The sequence below is a fragment of the Euleptes europaea genome, chromosome 6, assembly GCF_029931775.1.
Source record: "Euleptes europaea isolate rEulEur1 chromosome 6, rEulEur1.hap1, whole genome shotgun sequence".
In the NCBI taxonomy this organism is placed as follows: Eukaryota; Metazoa; Chordata; class Lepidosauria; order Squamata; family Sphaerodactylidae; genus Euleptes; species Euleptes europaea.
The window spans coordinates 85,674,916-85,695,172 of NC_079317.1; the positions used below are offsets into that span (position 1 = coordinate 85,674,916).

The 20,257-nt window shown below is 41.0% G+C and overlaps 1 protein-coding gene across 3 annotated transcripts in view; it reads left to right on the forward strand.

Annotated features, from left to right (window-relative positions):
* LMO1 (LIM domain only 1) overlaps positions 1 to 20,257 on the forward strand; it is a 120,961-nt gene that overhangs the window by 61,618 nt on the left and 39,086 nt on the right. For all 3 annotated transcript variants that reach the window (XM_056850889.1, XM_056850888.1, XM_056850890.1), the window contains exon 2: positions 20,037 to 20,250. In XM_056850889.1, the coding sequence (XP_056706867.1) occupies positions 20,037 to 20,250 (214 nt within the window). The remainder of the gene's footprint in view (positions 1 to 20,036; positions 20,251 to 20,257) is intronic.

The following is a 20,257-nucleotide window of genomic DNA, read 5'->3' on the forward strand; positions in this document are numbered from 1 at the left end:
GCAATACTATGGTGGACCAAAAGGGACATTTATGCCGCACCAGGCCACTTACGCCGGAACAGAGAGCTGCGCAACAGCGTCATGCATGGGCGCCGGCACAGCTGCGGTGGCAGCGCACCTATGGTGCAGGGGATTGCACCGGTGGCAAAGGAGGCATTCCCAGGGGCGGGGCTGCCTTTAGTCAGCTCCCTGAGCCCTTTTGCCCCGGGAATGCCCACTTTTGCCAGTGCAAACGTAGGCCAGCAAAAATGGTGGTTCAGCCCGTGGAACTGCATACAGCAGTTCCACAGGGGTTAGGGGAGTGTTCTTTTTCGGTTTGCTGGCTGCGGCGCAGCAAGCTGCTCAGGAGGTTCTGCCCCATGGCTGCGCAATCCTCGGCTGTGGCGCAACTATCCCCCCTTTAGGATTGCGCTGCCTGTAGATAAAAGAATTTGATATGAGGCTAAAGGTGGAGAATTTACTTTGTGATTTAGTGGGTATGGATGAAACAGGCACACACCTGTTATGTGGCAGTCTGTTTCACAAATAGTTCCATTCAGAGATTTTATTAAGCCCAAATTGTAGCTAAGTGGTATTCTACACGGGTCATTCCTGACCCATGGGGTGATGTAACATCCCGACATTTACTAGGCAGACTATATTTATGGGGTGGTTTGCCAATGCCTTCCCCAGTCATCTTCCCGTTACCCCCAGCAAGCTGGGTACTCATTTTACCGACCTCGGAAAGATGGAAGGCTGAGTCAACCTTGAGCCGGCTACCTGAAACCGACTTCCGTCGGGATCGAACTCCGGTCGTGAGCAGAGCTTGGCTTCAGTACTGCAGCTTACCACTCTGAGCCATGGGGCTATCTCTTTCTGTCTCTCTCTATATATATAAAATAGGTCCCATTCCTCAAGTTGGTCAAACAAGTTTAATTATCCAGGATCTGCATAATCTCTTGCCGTTGGAAATTGGGTATCTTTTTGATTCCAGACAAAAGCCTGTAAAAGCCTGTTAGTCTCTTGGATACCACAAAACAAGATGCATAAATATGAAAATGAATGTTACAAATTAAGTGACTTCTTTTAAGAGCATGGCTCTTAAGAGTATGTAGTGATGAATGGATGTTCTGCTATAGTGGCATAAAAATGATCTGTAGCCCAGATCTTTCTGTCTGTTAACTGATGCAAAATGAAGATTTATTCATAAGCAAAAATTCTAAACTAGCAAATAAGTTGAATTCTAAATTGTCCAGTTTCAATTCCAGGTGACTGTAACAACTGACTTGCCTCCTGTTTGTCTGATTTGGCCGTATAAGCCTTAACAGTCAAAAAGAACAGGCTAAACATGTACATGCACTCAGTGTCACATTGTAAAAATATATATTCATAAGCTGCTGAACTTGAGAACTGTTATTGTCTGTAATGTATTCAAAAGTTCCACAGGAATAACATGAATAATCCATTTTCTCAGTTCCCCATAATGCTAAATGGGAAGGATAAAGAAATGATCATGTCAGAGGTAGGTCTTTGTTTGATAGATTGCAACATTACCTAAAGCAGGAATCCCAAACATGGCGCCTGCCAAACCCTCTTCTGGCAAGTGTTTTTAGAAAGTTGGTGGGGCTTCTAATTGGCCATTGGACAGCTGATTGGCTGTAAAAAAAAAAGGTAAAGGTCCCCTGTGCAAGCACCAGGTCATTACTGACCCATGGGGTGATGTCACATCCTGACGTTTATTAGGCAGACTTTGTCTACAGGGTGGTTTGCCAGTGCCTTCCCCAGTCATCTTCCCTTTACCCCCAGTAAGCTGGGTACTCATTTGACCGACCTCAGAAGGATGGAAGGCTGAGTCAACCTTGAGCCGGCTACCTGAAACCAACTTCCGTCAGGATCGAACTCAGGTCGTGAGCAGAGCTTGGACTGCAGTACTGTAGCTTACCACTCTGCGCCATGGGGCTGTACTGATTTTTTTAAAAAAAACATTGCTAAATGATTTACACTCAGGATTCAGCAGTACCATAGTAAAATGAAGGTACGGCTTTTCCTACAGCAACTCTATCTTCAGTTTTGTCATTCATCTGTTCAGATGGTGTAGTCCATGCTGACTCCATAGCAGTTACAACCTACATGAAACACCTGTGCTTCTGGATTGTATTCATTAACCATTCCTCTTGTAAACTGACCACTGTATGTCTCTTTATGTTGACACTGAATGTTGCTTTTGGGTAAACTGCCAAACTGCATGGAACAATGTAGGTTTTAGAGTTATTGTTAGTTATCCAGTGGATTGCGGCCATAGAACTACACCATAAAACAATGGAAGGACTACTGTTACTGATTTTCCACTTTGACCACCGCTTAAAATGCGGTGTTATGCTATGGCTAGTTCTTCAAAAGCCATGTTTGAGGATATTTCTGATGATAAAGGAGAATTGGTAACATCATTGTTAGTGTCACCTGACTTTAAAACAAAATTATGATCTCTCTCTTTGCTTTAGGGTCTTCTCATGAGGTCTTGGAATTTTTGACAGGGAGACACAATTTACTTACACAATGGAGAAATATGCCACTTTAGATATTTATACTGCTGGGCACAAAACGATTTTATCCCTCTAACCTTTGAGGTTTTTCTCCACTGCTTTCACTTGACAAAATTCTAGCTTGTTTTATTTTTGAGTCTGCAAGCTGATTATATATTGTAAAAGATCAGTGTTTTCATGGGTGAATAGTAATTACCGAGTAATGGCTTGAAACATTTCCTGAAGGAATATAAAGCTGTTTTTTAAAAGTCAAGAGTACATTAAAAGGATTATCGTGTAGATTTGATTTTTAGATAACACTAAAATGGATCCCAAATGGACTTATGAAAAAGGATGTTATCTCTTTAATGGAAAGTGCACGGTCTGACAGCTCAGCATGCAAATGGTCGGTAGTTATTCCAGCAAAGAACTGGGGCGTTTGTTCACTCTTTCAACAGAGGAGGAGGAAAAGTTTTTTTTTTTAATCTCTTCCAAGTTTTAATAGAATGCGGTTTAGCCTTATATTTATTTGGAAAGGAATAAAGGAGCTAAGAAGGTAGGAACACCTTTTTGAATCATTAGAAGGCTACATTTCGCAACCTCAAGAAAGACAACAGCAGTTGGCGGCTGCACAAATTGAATAAACTGGGAAGTTAATAAGACCGTCTTAAAAATGAGTTGTCGCTGACAAAGAGAAAGTGTGAATAGCTCTACGTTAGGGATGCTTCTGAATCTCAAAACCCCACTGTTTCAGCACGAAAATCCTCATTTCATTTCGCTTTTTTCCCCTTACACGAATCAAACCCATAAATCCTTATTTTTCATGCCATTTTGTATTTCCTTGGGCAGAATTGTCTCCATATAAATTCATGTTGTATGAAAGGAAGGAGATTAGGGGAAACATCAGAATACTGGTTTTGATAGACCAGTGGCATATCTCAGTAGAAGACAGCTTCACATGTTCAAATTCATGCAATGTTGATGTTATTTTTGGATTTATAGTGTTTAAATGGTCCATAATGTATAAAAGGCATTAAAATGGTGTAAACACGCCATAAAAATATGAAGGTTTTTGGACTGCTAGCAGTGAAAATGGGTGAATTGAAAGAATTCACAATGGCAACATACAAAACCAAAATGAAACAAAGACTATTTGTACTCTACAGCCTTTACATGTTCTCAAGAGAAATGTTGAGGAGATGACTGTAAAATTTCAGTTCCATGTAAGTCCCTAACAGTATATTGCTATCAATCTCTCTTTTCCATCCGCACACAGCAGGTGAAGCAATTCAGTGTTACTGAACAAAATCATGCAATTGTGCCAATCTCTTGAAAAAATGGTTGCTTTTTATTGTGCTTCTGCCTTCCATAGCGCCTTCTAAACCCGTCTTGTCACCTGCAACAAGAGCTAAGTACTGGTTTTTGATTTGGGTTTCATGAAAAAACACCCAATACTGCGGAGCTTGAGGTGCCGCCTCTTGAACTGACAGTGATGTGGTGATGATTTGAAGATGCTGTGCAATCTCCTGTTTCATAGAACTGTTGGAAGAGACCTCTGCTCGTCTCATCCATGCCCTCTAATTATTTTGGGCTCCAAAAGTCTTGAGAAATGTCTGTAGGCCTGTAAAAGCTTTAGGCTGGAGAGTTGTCATTTGACTGCATTAGCGCTTCTGTGACAGACTGTTTTAATCTTTGTACACAGAAGAGAACATCAGATGGCCATTTGGCAGAGGATGCTGAAATTCTATTAAGGTTGTTGGAAGGCAGAGCTGATACTGTGTGTGTTTCTGCAGGACTGGGGAAGGGGAAATATGACCGCCTTGCAGTGAGAGACCTTTTCTCAATTCAGAACACTTTTAAATGTATTAAAGATTGGGGGGAAGCCCTAAACAATGCAAAAAAGAGGGGAGGCGAAAAAGGAGTACCTTCAAGCTTCACCTCAGGCATAACCAAAGACAATATCAAAGAACTAACATCAGAAAAATAAACACCATAAGGAAAGAAGACAATAAACAATATCCTCATATACAATGGTTAGAGTGGTCAAATTAGGCTCATGACTCCTGAAATAAGCCCAAAGATGACTGGTATGATTTAAGATACAAATTTTACAAATAAGTGATAACCAAATCTCATTGTTGCAGCATGAGTCTGGCCACCCAAGTTTACCACTTGCTTTATTTGTGAAACTGCATATGAACAATTATGGTTGACCCAGCATCAGTTGAGTCGTGTGAATTGAAAGTTCAGTTAAGAAGGAACAATAGTTGACAATGATGTTGTATATTGGTTTGTCAATATTTTAACATTAAATCTTGGGGGATTATTTTTTTAGGGTATTCAACCAGTGAGTACCTGCATATAACAGTACTGCAGATTAGTGTATATGTAAAAGTAGCCATTCTTACACCTTGACATTGTCATGAGAAACTTAGTTTTATGTCCCTTTTACTCAAACTCATTGGTGATCAAAGCAATCAAAGCAATTGGTGATCTTTTTGATAAGCGTTAATTTTGTTTAGAAAACTTTCTCCGCAGTAGCAACTGAAGGAATGTGGCTCATGCAAAACCACCGTTTCCTTAAACTATGATTAATGTAATGATCTGAATGCAATTTCCTAAAATAACTATGGTCAAACCAGGATCTGAAACCAAGACTTGAAGATGGTGTCATCTATATTTATAATTAACTCTGGTTTTGCAAGTTGTATGAATGCAGATGCCCAAGCTTAATCCTGGTTGTTGGTTGTTCTCAGTGACACTATTATAGTGCAGGTTTGGAAACCTTCTGCTTTCTGCAGGGGAACTGGGGAGAAGAACAAAGGTGATGAAACCAACATTTCTTAAAACAAATGAGAATTTGAATTATCACCTGTAAGCTGTATCCTAGTTTTACAAACTAACCATACAGCAAACTCTGGCTTTATACTCTCTGAAGCAATCTCATGTGTCACTATTGGCTATATAAAGCTGTATTATGGCAAAAGTGGATCTGAGCTACTACATGGTGTCTCATGGTGATTTTCCAAGGTGTTAGAGGTCTTTGCTAGCTTTGCTACCTGAGATTCTTAACTGGCAATGCCAGAGATTGAACATGGGACCTTCAGCTTGCACAGAATATGTTCTCCCAATGAGCTATCAGTAAATTTCTCATGTACAGTTGAGCAATCCAGCTTTTAAAAATGTGTTTCTTTGAAACTTAAAGTAAATGTGACACATGCTTTCACACAAATTATTTCAGGAAACCAGAGTTCAGCCCGAGTGGGATTTGAGTGGATATGTGATTCACATTGCAAACATGTGTTGTCTGATGGCTAAAGATAACAGATCAACCCTTTACTGTAGATACTACAGGATGTCACCACAATCTCTGACAATTTACTCTTTGATTTCTTCTGTATCTATAAATGTGTATGCTAAAATATTCCCCAAACATGTGAAGAATTGGAGCATTTTCCTTGTAGACTGGATTAAACTCAAATTCAGTATTATTCCCAGAAGATGAGCACTTACTTCTGTTTGTACAATAAAGACAGTCTGACATTTTACAACCATTGGAGACATCTTTGAAAGGCTGCTTGTTTATTGGGTTGACCAAAGTTAATAAGATTACTTTGCCATTCATTTAATTTTGCCAGTCTCCTAGATGCCACTCTTTTACTGGAATGAGGTAGTGCCACATAAATGCTGCAATTAAACCTTTTTTATGTTAAAGCTTGTGCTCTCTAGTGCCATGCAATGTCTTCTCAGTATCTAACCTCAAACTGTATAAATTGCTTTAAGGATGTAAGTATTGCAGGGTTCTTGTCTATTAGTCACCTATTTAGACTTTTTACATTTGATTCACAGAGTGCTCATTAAAGCACAGCCATACAACCTGTAAAGAACATTAATTAAGACTGTTTTACACTCTAAATACCAATGGGAATGAACAAGCAATTAGGTTAAGACAAACTGTAGGAACAATGTTGGATCCTGTGGATCCTTTTGACTAATAGTGATCCCTTGATGACAGGGATCAGGGTAGATTTCTTGCACTGGGGAAAGTGATGTTAGAAAAACAGATCCTTTGGATTCCATCCTTATCTCTCAAGAAACCAATGCTGTTTCTCACTGACTACCTCCTCAAGTCTTCCACAAAGAATATTTGTTCTGACATAACTGTTAATCAGATTATATGCCCTCTTGTGAAGGAACCATAGTGGAATGGCTTCCAAATATGCATTAACAGGTGTGGTCAGTGCAAGGGAGGGAGGAAATGCTTATGTGAAAGGGATCATTTGCATGTGCTGAAAAGGATTTTTTACGAAGTTGTTCTCTTATTAAGAAAACAAACATACAATTCTTTTTTTATTTGGATTTTTAACTCCAATAATTAGTGCAATTTAATGTACTCAAAAGAGAACAACTAGAAAGTTGTGGGGGTTTTGGGTGGGGATGTCTATAATATAGCAAGACCAGGCAAACAAGATAACAGGTGGGCAAGTGGCAGGCAGCAATTACGGCACATGCCCAGGGGTACTTCCAGAACTCTTCTGTCAAGTAGATTAATCAGATGGTACTAATCACACAGAACTGAGCATGTCTATTGTCGTTTATGCATGGGTACTTTCACTTGCATTTCCCTATAAATAACATATTTGATAGTTCCGTAGCAGCAAACTTCTGTTAATATTATGAACAGAAGGGGGGGAGTTAATATTTCCCCATAATCTATCCAAGTAGTAAAAGGATGCTTCTCCCCTCCACCCTTTCCATGCCTGATAATACATGTTAATCGGCCTTGCAAAATAAGGAACCAAAGTTAGAACTTATTTATTTACTTTATTTATATCTCGACTTTCTCCCCGAGGGGAACCCAAAGCAGCTCACATCGTTCTCCTCTCCTGTTTTATCCTCACAATGACCCGTGACGTAGGTTGAGAGTGTGTGATGGGCCGAAGGTCGCCCAGCAAGCTTCCATGGCAGAGCGGGGATGTGAACGTGGGTTTCCCAGATCCTAGTCCAACGCTTTGACCACTAAGGTAAAGGTAAAGGTCCCCTGTGCAAGCACCGGGTCATTCCTGATCCATGGGGTGATGTCACATCCCAACATTTACTAGGCAGACTTTGTTTACGGGGTGGTTTGCCAGTGCCTTCCCCAGTCATCTTCCCTTTACCCCCAGTAAGCTGGGTACTCATTTGACCGACCTCAGAAGGATGGAAGGCTGAGTCAACCTTGAGCCGGCTACCTGAAACCAACTTCTGTCGGGATCGAACTCAGGTCATGAGCAGAGCTTGGACTGCAGTACTGCAGCTTACCACTCTGCGCCACAAGGCTCTTCCTTTGACCACTACACAAGCTTAACTTCCATTGCAAATAGCATGTGGGGGGGGGGGAGTCTGGAGATAACCTGGGCCAGGATATTCTGATTCCTTTTGTTTTTGGACTTGCAACTCTCGTTATCATCCTGAAGCTGGTGGCCAATTCTGAGAATCCTAGTTCTGGTAACTAGAGATATTATCAAGGAAGAATGTGCAAAGACTATTCCTGTAGCCAAAAGAAAAGAAAAACCTCGATGGATGTCTTAGGAAACTCTTAAAATTGCCAGAGATAGACGAGAAGCAAAAGTAGAAGGTGATAGAAATAAAATCAAAAGTCTAAGTGCAACGTTCCAGAGTCTCACACATAGAGACAAAGAGACCTATTATAATAACCAGCGTAAAGAAATAGAAGAGAACAACAAAAAAGGAAGAACAAGAGATCTGTTCCACAAGATCCAAGACATCAAAGGGAAATTTAAAGCACTGTTAGGCATGCTGAAAGATCAGCATGGAAATGCATTAACTGAACAGGACAAAATAAAGAAAAGGTGGGAACAATACACTGAAGAACTATACAGAAGAGATGAAAGTATAAAAAATTCTTTCCAAGAAGAATCTTTTGAAGAAGAACCTACAATTTTAGAAAGTGAAGTGAAAGCTGCATTGAGAGCAATCGGGAGAAACAAATCACCAGGATATCAGTAGAGTTATTCCAAGCCACAGAAACGGAGTCCATCAAAATCTTGACAAAAATATGCCAACAGATATGGAAAACAAAAAATGGCCCACTGACTGGAAATGACCCATTTACATTCCAATTCCCAAGAAAGGAGACATCAAAGATTGCAGCAACTATCGGACCATCGCATTAATTTCTCAGGCAAGTAAAGTGATGCTTAAAATCTTACTGCAAAGGCTGTTACCATATATGGAATGAGAAATTCCTGATGTTCAAGTTGGTTTTAGAAAAGGGAGAGGCACTAGAGATCATATTGCAAATATACGCTGGTTACTGGATCATACGAGAGAATTTCAGAAGAAAATCAGCTTGTGTTTCATAGATTACAGCAAAGCTTTTGACTGTGTGGATCATGAAAAGCTTTGGCTGGTTTTAAAGGAAATGGGTGTGCCACTACATCTGATCGTTTTAATGCGCAACCTGTACTCTGGACAAGAGGCCACAGTTAGAACAGAATATGGAGAAATGGAATGCTTTCCAATTGGCAAAGGTGTCAGACAAGGATGTATTTTATCTCCCTATCTCTTCAATCGATATGCAGAACATATAATTAGGAAATCTGGATTAGATTTAGATGAAGGTGGAGTGAAAATTGGAGGGAGGAACATTAATAATTTGAGATATGCTGATGACACTACATTATTGGCAGAAAATAGTGAAGATTTGAAACGACTACTGCTAAAAGCTAAAAGAGAAAGTGCCAAAGCAGGACTACAGCTGAACATCAAGAACACAAAAGTAATGACTACAGGAGAATTACACAACTTTAAGGTTGACAATGAGGAAATTGAAATTGTTGAGGACTTTCTATTCCTTGGCTCCACCATCAACCAAAAGGGAGACTGCAGCCAAGAAATCAAAAGGAGATTGAGACTGGGAAGGGCAGCCATGAAGGAGCTAGACAATATTTTGAAGTGTAAGGATGTGTCACTGACCACCAAGACTAGATTAATTCATGCCATCGTATTCCCTATTACTATGTATGGGTGTGAAAGCTGGACAGTGAAGAAAGCTGATAGGAAGAAAATAGATTCCTTTGAAATGTGGTGTTGGAGAAGAGTGTTACGGATTCCATGGACTGCCAAAAAAAAACAAATCAGTGGGTTATAGATCAAATCAAGCCTGAACTGACCCTAGAAGCTAAAATGACTAAACTGAGGCTGTCGTATTTTGGTCACGTCATGAGACGACAAGAGTCACTGGAAAAGACAGTCATGCTAGGAAAAGTTGAGGGCAGCAGGAAAAGAGGAAGACCCAACAAGAGATGGATTGACTCAATAAAGGAAGCCACAGCCTTCAATTTGCAAGATCTGAGCAAGGCTGTCAAAGATAGGACATTTTGGAGGACTTTCATTCATAGGGTCGCCATGAGTCGAAAGCGACTTGACGGCACTTAACACACACACAGTTCTGGTGAGTTATGCCTAACAAAGATGGACATGCAGATCCTTTTATTATTATAGGTGCATTTTACCAGACAACCAAGTGATTTGTCTTGTTATGGTATTTGGTTTGGATCAGGGTCATATGGGAGGATCATGGGGGCTTTCAGCAGCCCTGTCCCCATGTGTTTCTACTTTCACAAGATCCTGTGCAACCAGTTTCTGGTCACTATAGTAAGTAAGAAGGAAAGTGCTAGGTATCGCATAAGATCTGGCTTATCAGAAGTAAGTCTGTTTATGCTTCCAGTTGCACATCACTGTATCCAAGCATTGAAGTTCACATGGTTTAACCATCTACTTGTTGTTTGGAATTGGGATTGTGATAATCTATTCCTGACACTCTGTACTTACCTGACATCTGTACATTGGATAACATTTTTGCTGTGTAGTAATTAAACCCTTTGGTCTTCTATCGATTGGCAGTGAAGAAAATGGGGGTTATTTTAACTCAAGTGTTCAAGTTTGTCTCTGTATTCATTGTTCAGTTGTTGTGCAGTTGGGAATTTTGTTCACTAACCTTGGAAGTGTATATTTTGTTCTTCTCTATCCCTCCTTTAATTCCCCCCTATAAATTTTATTCCAAACTTGCAATCCAAAACTTGCACCTAAACTAAAGCTCAAAATGAAGTTATTCTATTTTGCCAAAAGAAGGCTGATGATCTCATTTGCAAGTTATAAGGTTTGGGTTCCAGGTTTCATAATGAAAATGTCAGTTTTGGAGCCCTAAAACCCTAAAACCTTTAAGCCTGTCTTGTACTTGACTCACTTATGATGGAATCCATCTATTTCAAATGCATCAGAAATGCCAACAAATTTGTGAAACATTTTTCATGTTGATGCTTTCTGCTTTCTCTGTAGTTTTTAAAGATTTAAAGGGGGGTCTCTTCTTTGTAGATGATTTTCTAAAGTATTACCTAGAAAACTTGTGTTTTTGTGCAATGAATTGTGTAATGACAGGGGTTGTAAAGCACACTGAAAATTCTCCAGAAACTATAACTAATAATTATTCTGTTGGATGAAGCATTTGTTCCTTGATTTTAAGAGACCATCTTGAGATAAATGTGAGTAAAATGGGCTATTATGGTTCATATGACTATTGAGTGGAAGTCTTTAAAACTAAGTTGCTGGCAGAAAGAGTTAAAGCCATCTGCCCGAAAGCATTGTATAAAACATACACAATGTTGGGGAAATAAGCCAATTATGTGTGCTTCACAGGAGGTGGGGGACTGACCTTTGTGTATAATTAGTTCTTTTATTTAAAGCAAAGATTTTGAATAGAATAACTAATTAGCTGTCATAACTGGCAAATTGAAGATTTTGGCCGGATCCCTTATGGGATGTGGGAGGGCCTCGCCTCTTCCTCACACAGTGCATTCACACACTTTCCTAATTAGACTTGCTTTTAGTTCTGTGCTGTAGTAATGAGGAATGTGGTCACGGCACTTAACTAAGCCCCATCTAACAAGGCATAAAATACAGGTGGAGCTAAACTGCCTTCAGTTTCAGCGAAGCATTCTTTTTTATAAAAAAAATCTAGGTAGACTGGGGGGTTATCGAGAGCAAAGGAGATCGTGACGATCTCCAATGCGTGCTCGGCTCTGGACTCATTTCTGTAAAGCACAAGAAGGCCGGGAAGCCTTCAGGCGTATTTCATTAGCTAGCAGCCCCACATTACTCTTTCAGACCAATTAACCTTTAGAGTTGCATTAAAGAAATTAGATGGTGAATTTCCACGCTTTCAGATAGGATCAGTAACCCTCTTGCAGAACAGATGACAATGGAGCGAGTGCATGGAGGCCTGGGGATTCGTGCGGCTGGACAATGCAACAAACGCCATTTCCGCATCTCTGGCCGTTGACCTTCTTGTAAAAGTTTCCAGCCTCTTGAAAGAAAGCTTCACCCAAACTGCCCGTTTTTGATATCAGCGCACGGGTAGCTGTAAAGCGAATTAGAATAAATTTGGGGAGGCGTCACCATCTCGAGTTGACGCTGTTGGGCTTGTTCAAAACAGTCCTGCAATGGAAAGCTCGGGCTGATTAAAGCCAGTTTGTCATCCTTTGAACGGTGGTAAAGTCTAGCTTACCCAGTACAATAACGGCCTGTTTCGACACCCTCGTAAATTTCAGAATGACCAGAGGTGGTGTCTATAATTTTTTAATGTACGCTGGAGCCGTGAGCGCCCAGAACAGGTTTTGTTTTGTATTTACCAGCAGCAAGTCTATTAAACTGAAAGGGCAAGGACGAGAGTTGCTGGTCGCCAAAAATAGAAAAGCTTCATCAACTGTTTCTAAGAAAAGGTCCAGTCGACTGCTCGCAGCTGGGGGCAGAGAGCGTGGAACCGCCGTTATTCCCTAATAAGTACTCGATCAACATTTCTGTGTAATAAGTCTTGATCGCATATTTAAACAAGTAAGTATTGGTTTATTACTGCGAATGTGTTGTTTCATTTCTGATATTACCTTACTCGGCCTGTGTGGAATTGTACCTCTGGCAGGCTGTTTATTTCTTTTTGATAAAACACCACATAACACATAACAGCCTGCAATAAAACTTTTTTTTTTCCTGGGCTTACAGCTCCAAATGACTACTGAGGAGGAGAAAACCAAAACCTTCCATCTTAAAGGGGGGATGTGGCTTTCCAAATACAGGTATTACTAATGCAAAGGCCAGCATGGTGTAGTGGTTACAAACGGTGGTTTGGAGCGGTGGACTCTGATCTGGAGAACCGGGTTTGATTCCCCACTCCTCCACATGAGCGACGGAGGCTAATCTGGTGAACTGGATTTGTCTCCCCATTCCTACACATGAAGCCAGCTGGGTGACCTCAGGCTAGTCACAGCTCTCTCAGCACCACTTACCTCTGCTGGGTGTCTGCTAGGGAAGGTGATTGTAAACTGGTTTGATTCTTCCTTAACTGGTAGAGAAAGTCGGCATATAAAAGCTTACTTTTTTTCTTCTTCTCCTCCTGCAGGACAGGCCTAAAATGGTTTAGCCATCATCTTCTTACTATGGGGAGTTTTTCAGTACTTAATTTCTAGAAAATGATGCCAATACTCAAGTCTGGTGGAAATACCACTGTGTGATCTGAAAACCCTCCTGTCTAATCCCTGAGGAGTTACTTCGCGATTATGAAGGAAATGCACTCTGCACCTGCTCTTCTGTCATACGTTCTACAGTTGAGCCTTGGATAGATAATTAATGTCAGGGCTGAGACCTGCTGAAACCTGATACAAATTTAGCCTCGAGGACTGTATTTTTGGGAAAGTGTAGGTAGTGATCCCTAAAAGAACCCTTAGTGCTCTTTCCGGACTGCTGTCCTGGATGGAGAGCATTGCAGGTAAAACAGAATAAAGACAATGTACTATAAACAGGTTATTCAGTATTTACTTGTTGTTGGACTTTATTTGAACAATAGGTAAGTGAAGTCCAGATGTGGCAAATGACTGAAAGGTAATCTGTGTATTTCCTTGCTAGATATTTGTCCAAGGATTGCAACTAGGGTCGCCAGCCTCCAGATACTAGCTGGGGATCGCTAGCTATCACAACTGATCTTCAGCCGATAGAGATCAGTTCATCTGGAGAAAATGGCTGCTTTGGCAATTGGACTTTATGGCATTGAAGTCCCTCCCCTCCCCAAACCCCACCCTCCTCAGGCTCTGAACCAAAACCTGCCAGTGGTGAACAGGGACCTGGCAACTAGGCTTGCCAGGCCCTGTAGCTCCACTGGTGAGGGCTTTGTGGGGCAGTGGCCGAGGTGCACAATGTGCCTACGTCCCTTCCGGGTTTACCCAGAAGCGACGCGGACGCTCTAGCGATCTCAGCCGAAACGCTATGGTTTCCCTAGAGTTTTAGCCGAGGTTGCCAGAGCGTCCGTGTCGCTTCCGGGTAAACCCAAAAGTGACGCATGCACAGTGTGCGTGTGCATGCATTGCCCGCTGGCTGTCAGCTGGTCAGCAGGCAGCCCGGTGGATTGGTGGGATTTTACCCACTACCACCGGGCACTTGGCAACCCTACTGGCAACCCTAATTGAAACAAGCATCAACAACAGTCTTACCTTTAAAAACACATGTTGAGATTAGCCCTCAGGCATACATCTGCATTTTGTTGCACACCAGCATACTGGGGTGCTGCAGCTTCTTAGCGCATGCTTATGCTGTCAAATAGTCGTGTGGGAGATTATTGCACATGATGACGTAGATACAGGTTGCATGCTAGTTCTTGCATGAAAGCGTTTTCGCCATCAAAAATGCTGCAGCATTTGAAATGCCTGTAGAAAAGAGCAAGCGCTGGTGGTTTTACGTGCTCTGTCTTGAGCCATCTCTCTTCAGCTCTGGGACTGCAAAGTTACAATGCCGCAGAGACACTGTTCTCTCATTGTTTGCAGTACAAATCCTTGGTGATCAATTCTGGCAGTTTTGAAATTTGTTTCACACCTCCCTCCCCATACCAACTTGCCAGCTAATTACAGTCCCAACTTTTCAGTGCTTGTATTTGTTCCGTATCCAGATTGGTAGGGTGTCGGGGAGGAAAGCCTTCCAGACCAAAAAGTAATTTCAAAAAACTGAACCCGACTGGCACAGGTTGACCTTGCTCGTTATTATCTGAGTGGGAATAGCAGCTTTGAACATCATATGATCTCTGAAACGGTAGCTTTTTTTCATTAGAAAACCCCCTGCTGAAAACTGACCAAATGTGTGTGTGTGTGTGTTTTTATCTTGCAAAGATAACTGCAAAAAGATCTTTTCTACCAATAACTAGAAGGAAAAAATCAGAAAGTGTCCCTCTTTTACCTGACTCGTAAGCCGCTCTGAAGACCATTGTGTCTCTGAAATAGAGAGTAAAGAATCCAAATTGTTTTTGACTGCCAAGTATGTATGAGGCAAGAAGCGTGGCAATGATAGCCAGTTTTAACATTTTGAAAAACATTACTTCTATTCAGATTCTGTTTTTCCAAAGAAGACTCCGTTCCTGATTAATGTCTTTTTAAATAGAAAATGGAGAAAGAGAATATAGCTTAATCTTGTGTCAGTCGCATTTTATATAAAAGTGCTTGAAGAAAAATGCTGCTTTCTTATGTTCACTGAACGCATGTTGAGAGTTGTTCATGGTTTAGCATTGAGGCATTATGTGTGTGTATTATGTGAAGGCCATCATATTCCCTATTACTATGTATGGGTGTGAAAGATGGACATTGAAGAAAGCTGATAGGAAGAAAGTAGATTCTTTTGAAATGTGGTGTTGGAAGAGAGTGTTACTGATCCCGTGGACTGCCCCCCCCCAAAAACAAATCTGTGGGTTCTAGATCAAATCAAGCCTAGAAGCTAAAATGACTAAACTGAGGCTATCGTATTTTGGTCACATTATGAGAAGAGAAGAGTCACTAGAAAAGACAGTCATGCTAGGAAAAGTTGAGGGCAGCAGGAAAAGAGGAAGACCCAACAAGAGATGGATTGACTCTATAAAGGAAGCCACAGCCCTCAGTTTGCAAGACCTGAGCAAGGCTGTCAAAGATAGGACATTTTGGAGAACACTGATTCATAGGGTCACCATGAGTTGGAAGCGACTTGACGGCACTTATCACATACATTATGTGAATCTTAACAAAAATAGTGATAATCATAGCCTCAATCTAATTTATGTTTCTGTACTGTCTGGTATGTTGATGTTGCGTATTCTTCTATGGCTACTAAGAATTTTCAGTTGAACTCTTGCTCCGTATTTTCTTGTGAGATTACAGTAGTGCATAGCAGGGCTTTCTTGGTGGCTGCACCTACACTGTGCCATGCTCTTCTTTGGAGAAGTCCACCAAGTTAACACCAATTTTGTTGCAAAAATCTGTTTTTTGATCTGTGCTTTCCCTGGTGATGAGTTTGGGGAAATATTTTGTAGGTATTTGGATAAGATAGAAAAGTTTGTATAGATTTTTAATTGTTCTTATACTGAAAGCTGTTTTGAGAATAATTAGGAGAAATAAAAAGGCCGCACCAGTAACAGGAGATAAAAATAAGACAGGCCAATGGTGCAAAATAGATTTAAAAAATATATTACTCAGAATATAATTTCCCTACACATTTTGCCCACAAGGCTTCTTCAGGGGAATCCAAATAAATAAATAAATATTTGCTTGCAGCTAGTATGCCAGATAAAACAGGTAAAAACAGGGGAATCTGTAGTTATTACAGTACTTTTTCAAGCAAGCATAAATTCTGCACTGTAATAACTAGGGTTGCCAACCTCCAGGTACTAGCTGGAGATCTGCAGCCAATAGAGATCAGTTCCCCTGGAGAAAATGGCCACTTTGGCAATTGGGCAATTGGCATTGAAGTTCCTCCCCTCCCCAAACCCCACCCTCCTCAGGCTCTGTCCCAAAAACCTCCCACCGGTTGCGAAGCGGGACTTGGCAACCCTTTGTCCTGGATTCATTTTGCTGGGTGTTTCCCTGTCTTGCCCTTCCTAGCATTGGCTGCACAGGCAGGGACCTACAGATTCTTACTGTATTGATATCCGGATACTGTGTAAATTTTATTATGCATTAAGGTTGGGAAAGAGGGAGCTTGAAAATGAGGTGATCTTTTGGGCAGCAACCTAGTGATTTTTTTAAAAAGAATAGTTCTGCTCCTAGCTTTTGAGAAATGTGACACAATGTCATCCAGCTACCCCCATGAAGCCTGATGACTTTATTTGTCTAATGCTTTGATGCAGAAAACCACAAACGGAACTCCAGGATCAAAAATACAGCTTTTCACCTACTCCTTCATGGCAGAGCTCCCTAAAAAGTTATCGCTGAGGGTCAGGGGAACCTTGGGAATGACATGGGCTGCAATGTCCTTCTATCCTTCCACACCCAAAGGGCAGGATAGAAATTGGGTTGAAGCCAGTATGTTTAAGCGGTTTTATTTATTGAACTAGTTTTAAATGGCACCCACTCTTAAGCTATATATCAGCATTTTCCATTTCACTACTGGTCTCTCCTTAGAGCTTCTTAGAGTTGGAAGACAACCAGTAGACCATCTAATTGAAGACCATGCTCTCTGGAAAAATGGGCTGTCGGGTTTATTAGCCAAACTAAAAGTATTGAATATCACCAAAGTAAATGCAGTAATGCAAACACAAATGGACTCCTGAGTCCCTTCCAAGCAGATTTAATTGAAAATAACTCTTATTGATTTCAGTGGAACTTTTAAACTAATTTCCTTGCGATCACGCCTATATACATGGCCAGGGTCATCCATAAGCAGACAGTGACAGTAAGGTATAGTGATGGGGGTTGGACTTGTGCCAACTTCCTGTACACCATAGAGTTGGTTGGATGGCCTTGGGCATGTCGAAAATCTTTCAGCCTATCCTATTTTACAGACGTATTGTGAGGATGTCGAGGTACTATTCACTACTTTGAGCTCTTTGAAAAGAAAGCAGAAAATAAACAACACAGAATTATCTGGTGGGAGATACTTTGCGGGGTGTATTACAAGCATCTGTGTATTTCAGTTCCTGGTATAATTTGAATGGCATTATTGATTGTGTGCCTTCATTTAAGAGCAAGGCTGTATTTTTGCTTGCTAATATGCGTTTGGCAAGATTTCTAATTTTTTTAAAAAAAAATGAGGCGCAAAGTAGCTGGAATTAACACTGAAAGTGGTTTTTGTGACGAGCAGGCTTGGTGAGGAGGGCTCTTTAAGCCTCTCGAGGGTTTTTGAATGTTACTTGACCTGTCTCCATAGTACTAAGACCATTTTGATAACAAATGGATCAATACCTCCCTGTTTGTCTTGAAGTGTCTTAAGTGCTGTTGTTGTCCGCTTGCAGTTCTGACAAAGCAATTATTACTGTAAAAATGGTGGGTTTTATGTGTTGAGCATTTGCTACCCTCGGGTCACCCCTGCTTTTAAGGAAAACAGAAAATGTCACTTACTATAGCAGCACTAACTAGAACCACTGTGGTTAAGGGTCTGTTAATAATTCCATTATATATATTTTTCCTGTTTTGGTAAAAAAAAAAAACACCTCTTGTGTTTCAACTTGTCAAGTGAGTTTTCCTTTTACTATCATACTAATAATAATTTCTCCATCCTAGGCTAAATACTGGTGTGGTGGAGTTGAACTTTTTAATGTAGAACGGCATCAGACCATTTAAAAACCCCATTTAAAAAGTGAATTTGGGAAATTTCACTAAAACATCTTGCCCTGATAGCCCATGGAGCATCACTGACATATTGTCATCCTCATTTTCCAGAACAAATCTATAAAATTCTTCCAGAATGGTAGGCCTACAGCCCGTCATAACAGTCCCTAATGGTGAGGAAAATCTGTAGAACCGAAATATTCAAAGTTGGAATGTAGCTTACTTCTACAGGAGGCATGAGCAATATCCACTCCCTAGAAAATGGGAAACCAGCACAATCTGTACCGAATTGTGTTTTAGGCCATTGGCACATTTATTGCTGTGCAGAGAGCCATATAATTCATTTACACTTATCTACCAACTCACTTTGACTCTGTCATTTGCTTCTTGTGGTCGGGTGTGGGAACCTTGGGGTTCATTCAGAACATATGCAGTATCCATTTGGTTCATTCAGAAGATTCTGGTGGCATCAGGAGACTAATAATACTTTAGCAAGCTGTTTGACCCTGATGGGAAGAATATAAACTAAGCAGTTCAGCCTTGTGCAATCATGGCAGACTCTTGTCTTTTTTGGGCCAAGGTATTGGATGTAGTGGCCTTAAGAAAGAAAATCCAGAGAATACCAGAGCCTTCCCTCTTTTCACTTGGCTGAATGGCAAGTAGGGTTGCCCACTTTAGCACCTTCCCAGCACCATTCAGCCAGTGGGGGAACTCATTGCAGTAAACTTAGGCCGAGGCCTCTGCAATGCTGTGATGTCATTTCTGGCATGCATTGGAAGGGTCAACATCATGTTGCCAACGACCACAGAGAAGCTTGGTATCTGGGCAAAAATCTATGGCTAAAAGGCATCTACCATAGAGTTTTCCTCAAATACCAGAGCATCCCCGCAATCGTCAGCAACGCAATGATATCACTTCCAGTGCTTGCCAGAAATGATGTCACTAAGTTGCGGAGACCAAAGCCTCAAGCCCAAGTTTACTGCTAGTGAGTTCCCACTCCCACCCCCACCACAGGTGCCTCCTGGCAACCCTAATGACAAGACACAACATATATATTTTATCTCATCTTTCTGCCAGTCTTGATGGCTTATAAAACACAAAACTACTAATAAATTCAAAAACAATTAAAATGTAACTAAAATCAACATATCCACTAAAAACATTAAAAAACATTAAAAAGCAGCAGACCGTGCTAGCTTTTCCTCCCTTAACTGCCAAAGACTTGTGCAACCTAATAAGACTCTTTCAGGCAGACTAACATGGAAGAACATGAACAGGTCTGTTCCAGAAGGTGTTCCATAGTCATGGGATCATGACTGCCAAAGCCTTGATCCTACCGGCAGAAATTATAATTTCTGTAAAAGATGGCATTTGAAGTGAAGCTATCTCTGTTGAAAAGGGGGGGCCTCATCCTGTGAGAAATATATTATTCTATTTTTTGCTGTTGACCCTCCAAAGTTAATCTTGCCAATGAACAAAAAAAAAAATGAGGTCTGTTTTGTATGTAAAAAGACAGCTATTGAAATATAGTCTGAATTTTCTTTTCCTTAACAAGGTTTTTGATAAGTAAGGCCAGGTGGAATTGTTACCAACTTCAGGAAACGAGGTAGCGACACTCATTAATCCCAGAAAGTAATACAGGGATCAGTTTATTTTTCAGAGTGGAGATTTACTTAAGCCAAAACTGTGGGAATAAGCGTGTTTTATTACTGGGGAAAAATAACTGCGATACCCATGCAACTAATCACATTGCTTGGACCACAATGAAAACCTCAGGTTCTCTTTCACTTTGCCAAAAAATCGTTTTAGCTCGCAAAACCAAGAGTCCATAAGCATGGGATTTTTGTAGTGAGCCTGGAAGGTACCTTCTCAGAAGATCCCCGGTAATCTTCTCATTAGTGTGCTTTTTTTGGTTTGTTGTTTCTAGGTGTGCCAATGCTATCTGTACAACCGAAGGGGAAGCAAAAGGGCTGTGCTGGCTGCAACCGCAAGATCAAGGACCGATATCTTCTGAAGGCTTTGGATAAGTATTGGCATGAGGATTGTTTGAAGTGTGCCTGCTGCGACTGTCGCCTGGGAGAGGTTGGATCGACACTTTACACGAAGGCAAATCTCATTCTCTGCCGCAGAGATTACCTGAGGTAAATG